The sequence below is a fragment of the Phlebotomus papatasi genome, chromosome 1, assembly GCF_024763615.1.
Source record: "Phlebotomus papatasi isolate M1 chromosome 1, Ppap_2.1, whole genome shotgun sequence".
NCBI lineage: Eukaryota > Metazoa > Arthropoda > Insecta > Diptera > Psychodidae > Phlebotomus > Phlebotomus papatasi.
The window spans coordinates 89868403-89884677 of NC_077222.1; the positions used below are offsets into that span (position 1 = coordinate 89868403).

A 16275-nucleotide genomic window follows, 5' to 3' on the forward strand; every position below is an offset into this window, starting at 1 on the left:
CGAAGCATGTGTCGTCCAAAGGTAGCGCTCCTTCCCCTACAGAATTTATAAAGTGCCAAAAGAAAAACTTTGCAAAGGCATACGAAAGAAAACCTAATTGGTTTTAGTTATTTTCCAAAATTTAAAATATAAATTTTAATTTTATAAAAAACTTTTTATTTACCTTCACCATTAATAAAATTTAAAATTGTATATCGTAAAAAAATAAACATTCTACATTTAAATTAAATTAAGGCAAAATCTGCAAAATGGAATAAAAACAGACAGATACTAAATATTAATATTAAAAAATCAAATATTTTTCTTGTTTAAAGTGCCAAATGTTTTTATAAGAACTTATAATTTGGGACAGCTTGCAATTTTAGGCGCTTTAAGGGTAATGTCGGACACTAAATGAAAAAAATAGAATTACCTTCAAATATTTAAGGAATAGGTTTTGTTTTATCAGAAATTCCAAGACCTTTTCAAGGAGCGCAAATATGATACTATTCGGTACAGAATAGTATCAGTATCAGTACAGAATTTATAAAGTGCCAAAAGAAAAACTTTGGAAACGTATTGGACAGAAATTTTAATTGGTTTTAGTTATTTTCCAAAATTTATAATATAAGTTTTAATTTTATAAAAAACTGCTTTTTTTATTTACCTTCACCATTAAAAATTTTCAAAATCGTATATCGTAAAAAAAGAAGCATTCAACATTTAAATTAAATTAAGGCAGAATTTGCAAAATAGAATAAAAACAGATACTAAAATAATAATTAAAATTAAATATTTTCTTTGTTTAAAGTGCCAAATGTTTTTATAAGTGCTTATAATTTGGGACAGCTTGCAATTTTAGGCGCTTTAAGGGTAATGTCGGACACTAAATTAAGAAAATAAATTATCTTCAAAAATTAAGGAATAGTTATCGTTTTATCAGAAATTCCAAGACCTTTCCAATGAGCCCAAATATGATAATATTCGTTTGAGAAGTACGCTCTATAAAGCCATTATAACCTTTGCCCTTGAAAAACCGTTATTAGCAATGACTTAATGGGATTTTTATATAAGGACGAAATGTCTGCCTGACTAATTTCTAAAACACATCCAAAAATGAAAAAAATTGCATGACGCGTTTTCGAGCAAGCGCAAAAAACATGGTTTTGGTGGAGGGCAAAAGAAAGACTTAGGTATTAATTGTCCCAGCGTCGACTTATGGGGGGGTCCCCTGAAGATCTTAAGTCTCCATTTATAACCGTTTGGGCTTTAGACTAATAAAGGCCGGATAGTCAGACGAACGGATGGGCAAACAGACATCATTGCTCCGAAATCGTCTGTAATATGAAGTTATATAGGAAAAAGTGGTCCCTGAGGGGTGGAAGGTGGAAATTTAAGGTTATGTTTCTTATTTTGGACAATGTTTTGTTTCTCAATATTCTAGAATTTTTTTTAATTTTTGTGAAGATTAGTTTGTATAATGCTTAAAAGAAAACAAGGAATCATCTTACAATATCGATAAGTCTTCGAAAACTCCCTCAAGATAAAGGGGAATCTATGCGTATTTTGAATGTCGAAAACAACTCTATTCAATAAATGAAATGGAAAGTTTCTGGGCTTCTTGGGACATCAGGGGACCCTTTTTATAATGAGGAAGAAGACTTGATCAGTTGGTTTCTTGAAATGGGCTAAAATATCAGCTGTCCAAAATTGCAAGCAAAATGTCCCGAATTACAAGCAAAGTGAAAATAGTTCTATAACTCGTTTTAGCGATTTATAAATATAATTAAAAAACTATTGGCCAGTTATTTCAAAATAATTTTTATGAGTTTTCTTTCTTTTTGAAATTGAGATTTTTTATTAGGGGAAAGAGCGCTTCCTTCGAAATACTCAAGCTTCGGACAATTTATTTTTATTCACGTTTTTAATGGATTTGACTTGTGGTCCTTTCGGGAAATTTAGGGCATTGGCCTAGCTATTAAAATATAATATTACAGTGAGTCAAATTTATTAAAAACTATTGAAAAAACTGAGTTGTTCGAAGCTTTAGTCGTCTGAAGGCACCATGTTTTCCCTTATACAAATTATTGTTGGAACTTTGCAACTTTCTTTAAATTTCTTGATAAGTTCTTTGAGAAGTTGTAACTGCAGAATAGGTCCCTATGCTGTAATTTGTGTGTTTTATGACGTGCATAATAGCTAATTTCTTTTTTTTTTCAATACTTCTATTCGCAGAAACCTCTTTCTCTATCCACCTAAAAAAATATTAAATAAACCCTCAAAAAATGTAGACGATATAATTTTAATGCAAAAATATGAGAAATGATGGACGAACAGAAATTAACATGGTAATGTGAAATTTTATTAACAAAACTCATAAAGTTGTTTTAATGAGAAATAACGATGCTGAAGAGTATGAGAATAATTCACATTTCCAAATTGGACACCTCACAGAAAATTCCATATTATAATTCAAAAAAAAAAGATTTTTTTTCCATCATTTTTTTTGCGGTGATGAGCAGAAAAAAATGTATATGAATATCACAAAATAACAAAGTGGAAAATTTCATTTCAGTGAGACTCTTTTGACTCTTCAAATAGAAACCAAAAAGTGTGAGAGAAAAAGCTCTATATACCAATTTTAACAGAATGTGATTTTCAATGTAATTTTCCGGTGAAAAACAAGGAAGTATCCTTCGGAAATTCAGAGGTGAAAATAAATTATTTATTACATTTTATCTGGGAATCTTTATGAGATTCTTTCCCATTGCTAACAAACACGGAAAATGTTGCAAGTAAATTTAAAGTCAATGGGATTTCCGTCAATTTTTTTTTTGGGATAGAATTTTGGGGTAACATCAATAAAAGTCACCATGAAAAGTTATTTGAAGTACAGAGTGTCTATTGAGTTTTGTCCCGGAAAATTGGGTTTTTTTTTTGGAGGCAGAATTGCAGTTAAGAAGCTTGAGGATTAGGCTAAAAATACATTAGCAAAAATTCCCTTATGGAAAACATCACAAAATGAGAAGAAAAATTGAGGAATTTATTAAATTTCTTTTGTTATTTTTTCAACGTTGAATTTAAACCTGTTGAAAACAGTAAAGCACTTCCCAGCGGACACCAAATGCTAACCGATTTCAATTCAGCTGAAAACATATATATTTTCAACTGAATTCCGCTAACCTTAAAATGACACTCACGATGCAATGCCATTTCCATATATTTGGTTAGCACTTTTTGTTCGAGAACTGCTGACCGTTCAGCATATTTTTGATGATCGGTTTTTAAAAATACGTTTTCGATTTTTTAATATTTATTTTAAAAATAACCTTTGGAATTCATTAAACTCTAACCTCAACAGGTTTTAGAGGTTAGAAGTCTCGATATAGTATTTTTTGGAATAGACTCTCCTAATCATAGAAAATAAAAACATTTTAACCTTAAAATTTTTCAAAATATAATTTTTGTTTTTGGTATCTGAGCTTAGGTTATGCCATATAATAATAATAATTAAAAAAAATAATTCTACGAGTATCATAAACTTATCCTTTTTGCTTCCAGAAATAAGCTCTGATTTTTTGAGGTTATGTTGATAAAATATTGTTCTAACCTTACTTTTAATATGACACATTTAACCTTTTAACATAAACTAACTTCTTCGTTTTAATGTTCTACCTTCATGCAGAGTTATTTTAAGAAGTTTCTATATAAAATAAAATCATGAAATCATATTTTGAAGCATATTTTTTAAGTATTGCGCCTTATGGCCCCTATACACTAGGGAAATTTATGTCCATATTTAGGAGTTTTTCCTATAGAAGCGTAGGCAATTTGCTTCAATATGGCCACAAATTTCTCAAATGTATAGACTTTTTAATAACTTGAAATCATGCATGACCTAATCCTGAAAATATTGCCAAAGAAAAGAAAATTTCATAGTAGCTTAATTGAGGTTAGAATTTAATCCATTCCAAATTTAAAGAACTTTTGGATCCTTTTTTATCGCGAGAAATTAGAAAAGAATCCTCTACACAAAGTGATTTTCTCGCGTGGATTTTTTTAGGTTAGGTTTAAAATAACCTCAAAGTTTTTGAATAATCTATCCAACAAAGAATTAGGTTCATCATGTTTTTTGATTAACTGTTATTAGTTAGAATTGTGAGAAAAATGCGAAACAAAATATAGTAGAATCTCTCAAATCTGAATCTTTCAATTCCGAAAGACCGACGCGACGCCGAAGGTTGAATTCAAAATGTCAAATGTTAGGTTATGTTAATAAAATTCCCTTTTATACCCTTTAAAAATTTGGTTTTTAATCACTCGACTTTAACTAAAACCTTCTGGAAATTACAAAAATCCCTTTTTTAGTAAATTATGTTAAGAATTGATTTTATTCAAAATTCGTCCTGATTTTATTTTGGGTTAGTTACAAAGGAAATTGTAGATTTCTAAATAATTTTTAAACTAATATAAATCCTTCCAAAGAAATAAAATCTTTACTGCATTCAAAACTTATATATTTTTTAACTTTAAAAATCAATATAACCTCACTTTTGCCATGATTCTCTCTCATTTGTGTTTTAGGGTATTTGAAAATGAGGTTATTTAAAGGATAACCTAACTTTTTATCTAGAAAAAAAAGCTCATTTTCTTTTGGACACGCCCCTGGCAAGTTCCCTGAAATTTGAAGCCACTTTCTCGTATTTCGATTTAAATTTATATGGGAATTTTTTTGCACTCGCGACCGTTACGCTAAATATCTAAAAAGTGAGAAGTTTTTCCGTATTATAAGATACCTTTCCGTATGGAGGAATAAATATCTTAAATTTTTGTTTAAATACATTTTTTCCTCGGAGGACTGTAAGCTGAGTCCGAGATCAATTTAGGAAATTGGCTTCAAAAAGCTCCATATAAAAAAATTAACATGCCATGCTTCCTTTTGGATTTTTGTAAAAAAAAATCTCAACCAAATTAATTAAAACCTTTTTCTGAATTCTGATAAAATTAAACTATTCAGTCTGCTAAAAAACCTTCGGTCAACTGGGACAATAATTAAGGATACCCTGTACTGTTCGAAAAGAACCACTGCGGAAGGCACCATCACCCTCGAAGTTAATGAAAAGCCCAATAAAAATTTCCACTTCCATTCAGAAGTACAATTTACGAATTTTATGATTCTTCCCTGGACCTTTCGTAAACATTTACTCAACTAATTAATTGATTTTGATAATTGATGCGCATTTACCGTACTATACCAATTGGTTTAGAGCTTTTCTTCTCACTGTTCAATTGACATTTATTTTCCAATTAATTAAATAGTGTGCGGAAATGGGTCAGAAAATAGGAAATACTTTTCACCACTAAAGTTCCCACTAAAAAAAAATCTCAGTAAAATATTATTACATTGTTCCACAAAATACATCAATGAATGATGGGAAAAGTGCACAAAAAATTGAGCTTAAAGCTTCCCAATTAGAGAATGGTTTTTCATGACAGTTTTCTACCCTGAAATTTTACACTCTCAAATAATATTTCATTTTCAAATTGAAACATAGCGAAATTTTTAATTAAGGCCATTTTCAATCGAATTGCGAGGTGGATTTTGGTGGATAAATTGTTACAAATTTTCAGTTTGAAACTTTGTGCCAAAATTTGTGCTAAAATTATTAAATTGAAATGTTCCCAGGGTTTTTTTTCTGGAGGGGGATGACTGTGGGTGTTTTATTGTTGGGGTAATTTTTCCCCAAAACAGAAAAAAAATCATACTGAATTGCACGTGTTTCACAAACTATATCTAGCACTGGTTTGGGGCATCAAAAAAAAAACAAGAATAAATGGTCAGAACACAGAAAACTCCCTGTAAAATTGACAGAGAGAGAGAGAGCTGAAATAAGGGAAAAATTCAAAACTTTTAACTTTTTTACCTCTCATTTTAATGCTTGCAAACACATGGGGGAGCAAATTTATTGCGTAGAGGGAATTTTCCCAGAATGTATGCTTAATAAATAAAAGGACGGGTAAGTTTTTGGATGTTGTGTGCATGTTGAGACAAATGAAAAAAATAAATTTTAGCTTTGAGAGACAAAGAGAAAAGTGAGAAGAGATTGAGTGCAAAACTTTCTAAGAAGGAAAAAAAGCATATCAAATTTTTAGGAAGTTTCGCTTTTTGATAAGTATTGTGTTTCTTTCAAAATTAGTCGATTGTACACTTGAATAAAATTTGCAAAAAAGCTTAAAGCTAAAACATTATCTCCACAATAATTAAAATTGGTACAGTGTTAAATTACACAGAAGCCCGGATTGGCAAAATTTTACTAAGAGCTCTGCAAATATATTTTCGTAAAATTCGTAATGATGATTAAGCCGATTATATGACAACTCGAATGATATTTTGCATCATGCAAAATGAACAAATGATTGTTTTAATTGGAAAACAATTAGAATAATAATTAAAATTTTGTGAAGTATAATAAATACACGTTTACCATTCGCGGAAACTTACCAAATAAATTAGGACAAGATATTTATTTTACATCGATTTCAGTCAATTCTAAGTAATATAGATTTAGATGCATATTAAAGGCAGATAACCTTACTGGGATGAATCCAAAACTCTCATTTGGAATATGAACCATTATGAGACATTCCTGGCAACTACAAGAAATTGTGCTCAAATTACTGAATTTTTGCTGAAATTTGAGGTTATGTTCTAGGTTTTTGAGGAAAGAGGTTAGGTTTCAAGAGTGTCAAATTATGAACTTCCTAAAGTTTGATTTTGAAAGTCGATATCTTACTCCTTAAAAACAGACCGCTACTTCTTTCCAATATTTATTTTTAAAGTTATTTATTCTAATTTTCTAAACTCGTTTAAAATAAATTATTTGTTTTTACATATAAAAGGTATTTTTTGATAAGATATTTAGGACTTTTATTCATTCCAAAAACTCTATAAGATAGGTTATATTATTTCAAAGATCATTTTACGGTCAAGTAAAAGTTGATTTCAAAAGGTGACATTTGAAGTTAGGGTAGAGTCAGCCCTTTTGGCCATGTAAGCACTTTTGGCCACCTAAAGTAAAATCACATTGTAAGGCAATTATGAGTCTATTTAGAACAGGAATATGGGTTTTATTTCGTGACCTCTAATCTAACGAATCAGAAAACCATATTTGATTTTGTATCGACTTGATTAATTCTAAGTTATTGAAAGAAATTCTCGACAAGGTAAACAATCACTAAAAAAACATGGAATTCTTAAGAAACTTGTTAATATTAAGAGAAATTGTTTTGCATTATTTCATATTTTTGATGAAAATATTTGATGTTATTCAATGAATGTCCATTTCTTAATTAACTAAATTTTATTGTGATATCATCCTTAATAAGATCTTCTAACAAATTAAATGAAAATTGGATGTGGCTAAAAGAGCTTACTTTTTTCGACTGTGTAAGTACTTTTGGCCATTCATTTTCCCATACATTTTACACGTGGTGCACCTCGCGGATTTCAGTAAAAACAATCATGACTTTTTACTGATTTTTACATCAAAGAGAAAATGTGCAAAAAGTCGTTTAAAATACTCTAATAATCACATAAAATTGGTGTTAAATAAGAATAGGACTTGTGCTGTATATTTGTGAAAGTTTTCGAAAGCTATTTCTTCTCTTATTTTATTAAAATTCTATTGGAAACAAGTGGCCAAAAGTGCTTACAAAGTGGCCAAAATTACTGAAACCTGCATAGTTGCATAAAATGCATTTTTCACTAAAATATCCAAAAAATTTTGGAAATTCTCTTGGATTATTAGGAAGAAACGGCTTTACGGTATCTTTGTACAAAATTACATTTTATTTAAATAAAGATTATAAAAATTACAAGCACATGAAATCTTAAAGTGGCCAAAAGTACTTACTCCACCCTACGTGAAGATAGTTTTGCGTGGAGTCTGAATTAGAACCATCTTTCTCTGAGGCTTCTTCAATATTATCGCATTTATAAACTTTCTCAACAAGGTCCATTTATTTATAAGTAAATTGTAATGGCAAATTCTCTTAAGTTACTTTTTTTATTGAAAGAAAAAGCACTTTACATCTACTCTGTTATGTCTTTGAAAATATTGTTCAAATTTGAAAAGTGAGAAATGTCATCTGCCCCCAAATGTTCATGTTTGAGGAACTTGGCCATAAAATTAAAAAAGAAAGAAATCTGTAATAGTATTTTTTTTAATTTTGGAAACAATTTACTTTACGGCTGATTTCAAAATGCTTGTTTTTAGAGGTTATGTGAAGAAAAGTCAAGTAATCGATTCGATAGAATCAAATGTACGAAACCTCAATTATTTTCATACAGTTCAATTCAATTTCTATACAGTCACTCAGGTTCCTCAAATTTGAAGGTTTTTGGTGGGAGGTATAGATGATATTTCGTAATTCTCTAATGTGAACTATTTTTCCAAAAACGTAACAGAATTCACGTAAAATGCATTTATTCTAAATCAAGAAAAATAAGTTTAGAGTATTTATCCTTGTAATTTTATTGTTAAACAAATTGAATTTGTTGTGGATGCTAATGCGATAATATTGAGGAAGCGCTAGAGAAAAATGGTTTAAATCCTTTAAAACTTTAAATCGTTTAAATCGGCCTTAAAAGGTTAAGGATACTAGTTAACGATTCTATCTACGAAGTCCGATTGGTGAAGACTATGTTTAAGTGGTAGAATTAAAGAAAAGCTTACGAACTGCAAGTGAGCAAAGTCACCTGCAACTACGGTGCTTGAAGTTCATGTAGGATTCGTAATTGTTAGCGTTGCATGAATGACCTAAAATCACAAAGGTATATTCAACATAACCTCAATTATTTGATTCTTTTATATCTTTGATCTCAGCTTTTCAATCCAGCTATTCACTTCAATTTAAACTTTTGTTTAAAGTTCACGAAGAATTTATTATTGTCAAAGTGGCATTAGTCACGTAATTATTATAAAATTATCTGCAACATAACCTCAACTATTTTAATCTTTTGTTTCTGAGTACAAATCTCCATGATTTAGCTAATTTATAGCTTAAATAAAAGCTTTCATGAGATACTTGTAGTTTTCGGCGAATTTGTCATTGTAGAATTGTCTTAGAAGTGATACACTCGACATAACCTTGACAATCCACTTTAATAAGGGTAAGGGCGACCAGGACAGAATTAGCCAGTAAATGAATTTTTTGTGAATGTGAATAATTTCGGTCCGATGGGGTGTAGCAAGAATTGACGGAAACTCATTCTTTATTCTTAACGACGTTTTGAGGATGAATGTCCTCTTCATCAAGTATCGAATTTTGTAGGGGAAATCACGTACAGATGGGAAATGGTTACACTTTTTTGGACTTGGATCACAGATTGCACTTCGTAGTTCACCATTCGACTGATCGACACAGAAAATAAGTGTAACCATTTCCCGCCTGTACGTGATTTTCCCTACAAAATTCGATACCTGATGAAGAGGACATTCATCCTCGAAACGTCTTAAAGAATAAAATTGCGAAAGTCAAGAAAGGTCTAGAGTTTCCGTCAATTCTTGCTACAATGAATTTTTTGTTTATAATTTTCGAAAAACTTGTTTAAATTACATTCATAAATATTTATATGGATAGGAAGAAAGTTAATTACACTGAACAGTTGCTTAATATTTTTTCTAAGAAAAAGTATAACACCTCTCTGCCTAATTGTACTATTGGCTAAATCTGCTCCGGTTTCGCCTATATCCAAAACTGTTTGATTTAGCACCTCTTCTGCCGGAATTAGAGCTTATTCGTCTTCTTAAGCTGTCCCGGAAATTTGAGATGTTAGATATCCACAGAACGTGCTAGAATTTTAAAAATGTTTTTGACATAACCTCTACTTTTTCCCGAGAATGTACAGTAGATTCTCTCTCAATCGGTCGAAAAATTTTGTTGACAATTTTTACGTTAAATTATGAAGCAAATTTGCTCAAATTCGCTGTAGTTCCTCTTACTTTATCATGATTCTTTATAATTGAGCGCTTTTTGTGGAATCTACAATGACTTTGACGCCCAAGTGTATTGATAATTTGGATGACATTTTGCCCCATATGCCCGATTGAGAGGGAGTCTACTGTATTTCAATTCTAAAGGCACTCGATGCACTAAATTATAGAAAACTACACCAGTTCATGAACTTCAGTGACAAATCTGTTTAAAATAGTTAAAAAATATTTATGCATATTTAAATATATTGAAAGTATCACTATTTCTAAAACTTTCTGTAGATTGTTTCTAAAAGTACAACTGCTGGACTTTGTCTTGAAAAATGCTCTTTGGGGAAAACACTGCGTGAAATACTGAATTTTAATGAATATTTCATCCTGAACTTTCTCATGAAAACCCCTTTCCACACTCAGGAACATGATGTGGTAGCATTTTTGGGGTGGTTTCCCCATCAAAACAGAAACTTTCTGTATTTTGTTCAATGGTGAAAAAAAAGAGGATATACGGGAAATGAATATAAACCATTTGATTCTCTCTTTCTCACTTTTCTCATAGAAGAAAAAAAAACGAAATGTTTTCTCAATGAATTGTGGGTGGAATTTCCATAGTTACCATTCAAAAAAAGAAAAAAGAAAAATGCAAAAGAAAAAAAGAACAACACGTGAGATGTGAATTTGAATTTAAATAAATTTTCTTCTATTTTGTGTGCTATTTTCAGGCTCAAGAACCATTGAATAAGCCAGGAACAAATGACTTTGTGTAGAGACGGGAAAATTTAAGGGAAAAGGTGTCAAAGGGAAGATGCTCAATGGATCGAATATCTTCGAATAGGGAAAAATTGTATAGAAGGAATAAAAAAAGGAGGAGGAGGAGGAGATGGGAGCCAAAAAAAGGGGAGACTCCCACCGAGCCAAATGAGGATGCTATGAAATTGCAAAGACTTTAACACCACAATCAAACTGATGATGTGCCAAAAAAAAAGAAGAAAGTTCGTTTTAACCACAACCATTTTCCAGGTATGATTAAAAAAATGAAAAAAAAAACACCTTTCTCACATCCTTCACATACTTTTTTTGTTTTTTGGGTAAGTTTCCTAATATAGAAATTCCTTTGAGAAAAAAACAAAAAAGAAAAACAAAGATTTTAAAAGACACAGAAAAATATTTCATAAGAACAAACAAAATTGTGGAAAAGCAAGAGAAAAAATCTCTTGGAAAACTCCAGAGAAGTCACGAGAAAATTGAGTTAAAGTCCCAAATATGATATCAAAAACTAATGTATAATTGAATTTAGAAAGTGCTTCTTTAGCCGCTGCAACTGGTGCAACGGAAAAGAGAGCATTGTGTATTGTGAGATTATTAATTTTCAAAAAATATATCCTCTATTCGTGTGAATATTTAATCTGATTTCCAAATTAGTAACAGTGGCAGCTTTTTTTTCGTATTTTTATCCATTTCTTTCTCCCATCTTTCCTGTCACCAATTTTGTTTAGTCCAATTTTTTTTCGTGCAGCTCACAGAGAAATCAGAATTTGTTAAATTCTATGGTTAATTTAATTTATTTCTGCTTGTTTTTTTGAATGTTTCGTTGAAAAACTGCAATGTATTTGAAAAATTCAAGAGGTTAGAAAACGAAATTCCACCTGTTAAATTTTAGGAGAATTTTTGTCATTAAATTAGAGGAAAGTGAGGTACCTTTGAATTGAGGCACCTTTGAAATAGACCCCTTTTGCCCTATGGACTAAGTTTTACTGCTCGAACTTAGCTTCAGAATTGGTTTGTGGAACTAAATTCTATCATGGTAAGGTTCAGTTCCATTTTAAAACAGGAGAAAAAAGCTGTTTTTCAAAAATTTCTAATTTAAAATTACTCTACTTCCCCTTTTCTTGAAAAAAGAATGTTTTGTCAAATGTTTGTCACAAGGAGGTTAGCTACAAACTTTGAAAAACAAAGTTTTGTCAGTCTAACAAAAAAGTTTGCTTTAAGAATCTTTCTTTTGTACAGAATACGAATATGCCTTGTCAAAGCAGCGACGAACTGACTCTTGTCAAAAGTTTGTCAACAGTTTGTCAAAAGGATATTATCCATATAAAATGTGAGAAAAAGTTTTGTCAAATTAGAAAACAAAAGCCTTTTGACAAAATTTTAACAAGATCCAGTTGGTCTCTTGACAAACATTTTCTTTCAGAGTTTGTTAAAAAAAAGGTGACATAAGGTTATTAATTCGACGTGCCAACTTACTATTTTGCCAAAAGGAGATCGATTCTAACGAACAATTTTGCAAGTTTTTAATTCGACGAAAAAGTTTGCAGATCTTTATCTAAGTAATGACGAACTGTAATTAACTTCATTTTGGTTAATATTTTGTCTATTAATTACCTTATTTTAATGGAATTTGTCAAACATTTGCCAAATGGATATATCGTCGGTTGCATCGACCGTTGTCGTATCTGCATTTCTTTTGTGTCAGCATTTCACGCAAGAGGCGACGTCTGTGTCGTAGCTTGCATCAATTGCAGATACAAAACATATTCAGATACGACAACAGTTAATATAACCGAGATATCACAAAAATATATCTTTCTTGTTGATTATTAGTAAGGGTTTGGTCAAAATTTGCCGAATTTTACAAACTTATCGTTTGAAAGAATGAATTATGCGTTATTCTTTTAAAGACGAGAGGGTTAAAAAATGAAGATCAGAAAAAATATTTTTCTGACTTTTTAAAGTAAAACATATTTAAATGGCAGTGAAAAAAAAATGTTGGGTCACCGGTGACCCAATCGTCCAAAAAGATTAGAGTAATCTAATCTCTTATATACAAATTTTTCTTTCTCTGAAAAAAATGTTTTGTCAAATTAACAAAACAAGTTTGTAAAAAGGATGTTCTTCCATACAGAATATGGAAAAGTTTTGTCAAATCGGCGGCCAACTGGATCTTGTTAAAATTTTGTCAAAAGAGTGTTTTTCCATATAAAATGCAAGAAAAAGTTTTGTCAAATTGGTAAATAACATCCTTTTGACAAAATTTCAGCAAAATCCATTTGTTCGTTCAACAAGACATTTTCTTCAGAGTACATTTTGATAATTTTTTGATAGATTTTGTCATCAAATAAAAATTCAAATGATAAACACTTTGTAGAAGAATTTAGTTTGTTTATCAAACGCTAGTGGCACTAAAATCCCAGGATTATTGCAAACATAACCTCAAAGATCACATTCAAAGAGATTTTGCATTCTAAAGATTCTAGCTGTATAACTTCGTTCATTTTCTGCTCAAATGAAAACTTTTATTGAATTCTTAGAGCTTTTAAAGTATTTGAGGTAGTCATTGGTGCTGGAATCGTAATAATATTTGCAACATAACCTCAAAGATCAAATTCAAAAACTTTTTCAATTCTTAAGATTCTAGCTGTGTGATTTCACTCATTTTCGGCACAAATAAGAACTTTTGATAAATTCTTGGAGCTCTTCGAGGGGCAGTTATTGACGTTAGAATCGTAAGAGTACTTGGAAGATAACCTCAATTATCATAATTTTTCTATATCTGAGTCAAAAGTAGTTCGTTTTGCCTGATTTTCAGTTCAATTCAAAGCTACTGTTTAATACTTGATGTTTGTGGAGAATTTGTAATCGTGACAGGTTATTTGGAATACTATAATTGCAAAAGTAACATCAATTTAACCTCAAATATCTCATTCTTCTGTATTTTTGTTGAAAGCTATTTGATACAGCTTATTAGTGAATCAAACGAGAGTACTTATAAAATACTTAAGCTTTTCGAAAAGTTTGCGTTCCTTTAGATTTGCAGTAGAAGCTTTTAAATGAAAAGAAATACTATGAACATAACCTCAATTAATTCTTTTGAATATCTTCTTCCGTGTCTTTGGATTACCTTTATTTTCAGGATCGTTGAGTACTAAAATTCCTTCAGAATTTAATGTTATCAAATTCATATCTGGGTTTTGATGAAATTATGTTTTCAACTTAACCTCAATAAACTACAATTTTGCTCTACAGTAGACTCTCTCTCAATTGGGCATTTGGGGCAAAATGTCATCCGGTTTATCGATAGATTTGGTCGTCAAAGCCTTTGTAAATTCCACAAAAAGCGCTCAATTATAAAGAATCACGACAAAATAGGAAGAACTACAGCGAATTTGATCAAATTTGTTTCATAATTAAACGTGAAAATTATCAACAAATTTTTTCCCTCGATTGAGAAAGAGCCGATTGAGAGAGTCTACTTTATTCCGATTTTCTTCGTCCCTAATTAAAAATCTAAATATTTTTTTAGGTTTTAAGCATCGGCAAAGTAGCATTACACAGAAAACAAAAGTATTTTGTAAAATTGTTCGTAAATGTTTGTGAATTCCTATTGGGAATTTACGAAATGCTCGTAAATCGTATAACAAACAAACAAGTTTGTAAAAGTTTGTACTTTTTCACAAACATTGTTCGTTGTGTTCAAACTTCGTTGAGTTCGTATTTGGGGAACTCTTCTGTAGGGTAAAATGAGGTATTTTGGAACTATTTACAATTTGGGACATTTGATATTTTCTCACTGTTTTAGAGATTCAAAAGGAAGAAACCTGTTCCTTTTGCTCATCTGAAAAATAGTGAGAAAATTACAAGTATCCCAAATTTTAAATGGTTCAAAATTACATAATTTTACCCTAACTCTATTTGACATAAATAACGCAAAATGCAAAAAGATTTCTTACAAATTTCTTAAATTTTTCTTCTGCTCTTCTGAAAATCAATAACGTTTTTTGGGTCCCGGTCAAAATCCCGAAAGCCAAAATCCCGAATTCATAACAGGGTCATACACTGAGAAAAAAAGAGAATGCGATTAACCTTTTTTCCTCAGAACTTTAACATTTTTTAGATGTAAAAATATATCAACATTTTTTTATGTTAATTCTACACCTTTTCGAGGGTAAAATTAACATGAAAAAGGGTAACTTTAACACTTAATACACCTAAGAAGGGTAAAATTGACATTTCCAGAATGTTATTTTAACTTTTTCGGATTTCTCTCAGTGTAGATATTCCCACGATTGCACCCGCGCTTGCTGGAGGCAAAGGGAAATCTTCTGTGTCTTGGGAAATTATTCTAAACATTTTCCTCCATATAATTTTATCCCTTTCAAGATTTTGAACATTCGGGATTTTGGCTTTCGGGATTTTAGCTTTCGATATTTTGGCTGCCACGTTTTATAAGGATAAGATTTTTGAGGTTAGAATTCGATTGAAGGTTTTCTTAATGGTACAGTTAGCTGTAAAGCAGCGTTTTCAGCATATTTTTGCTGAGTCGATAAGCAATAAATATGCTGACCGGTCAGCAGTTCTCGAACAAAAAGTGCTAACCGATTACAGGAAATGGCACTGCCTGCGAGTGTCGTTTTAAGATTAGCAGAATTCAGCTGAAAATATGTTTTCAGCTGAATTGAAATCGGTTTGCATTTGGTGCTCGCTAGAGAGACCTTGATCTTTGAGGTTAGGATTACCATAACCTTAAAGTTCTTTTAGAATAAATCTATTGAAAGAAATAATTCAAAGAAAATTTATACTCTTTGAGGTACCTCGAAGAAAGATTTTCCAACTAAATTCACTTAAATCCTCTTGATATTTTTCAAATATACTGCGGTTAAAGTGGTTCAATTCAAACATGCAGCTCTTTTAACTAACTCTAACTATCTCTTTTGGTCTCTTATCCTTATTATCTTTTCTTTGAAGTCGCCCTAGAATCCTTTAATGCAACTATCCAGAGAGAAAGAGAACATTAGCTTAGGATGTTAAAACAAGAATCAAAGAATGGTGAAAGAAATTTGTGAAGAAAATAAAATTGATTTGTAAAGGAAATTTCTTTAGTAGCCAATTTGCTGTGATTATTTATTGATTGATTTTAAAAGAATTAAAAGAAAAATGAAATAAAATATTGAGCAAACAAGAAAATTGCATCTGTAAATAAGAAAATTTAAAAGAAAAGGAATTCTGCATCAAGCAAAATAAGTAGAAAAAAAAACTTTGATAAGAAAAAAAACCTAAAAGAATTGTTAAGTGTAGAGTGTAAAAGTTTATTTCTCATCTTATTTTTCTCATCATCATTCATTGTAGGAAATATTTGTAGATGAAAGAATAAATTTAAAAAAAAATGAGAAGTTAATCAAACTGGAAGGGTGAAAATGAGAAAGAAATTATGTAATTTAGAGGTATAATAGTGTAGAATTTTTAAAAGCTACAATTTTAAGCTGTTTAGATGTCCGTCAAAAAGGAAAGTCCTAATTACTTGAGCAGA

The 16275-nt window shown here is 30.5% G+C and overlaps 1 protein-coding gene across 20 annotated transcripts in view; it reads left to right on the top strand.

Annotated features, from left to right (window-relative positions):
• LOC129809656 (low-density lipoprotein receptor-like) overlaps positions 1-11140 on the top strand; it is a 287351-nt gene extending 276211 nt beyond the window's left edge. For 18 of the 20 annotated variants that reach the window (XM_055859662.1, XM_055859671.1, XM_055859663.1 and 15 more), the window contains one exon: positions 10694-11140. In XM_055859662.1, the coding sequence (XP_055715637.1) occupies positions 10694-10738 (45 nt within the window). In that variant the 3' untranslated portion in view covers positions 10739-11140. The remainder of the gene's footprint in view (positions 1-10693) is intronic. The other 2 variants (XR_008752661.1, XR_008752660.1) reach the window with 1 other exon arrangement.
• Positions 11141-16275: the final 5135 nt, after the last annotated feature.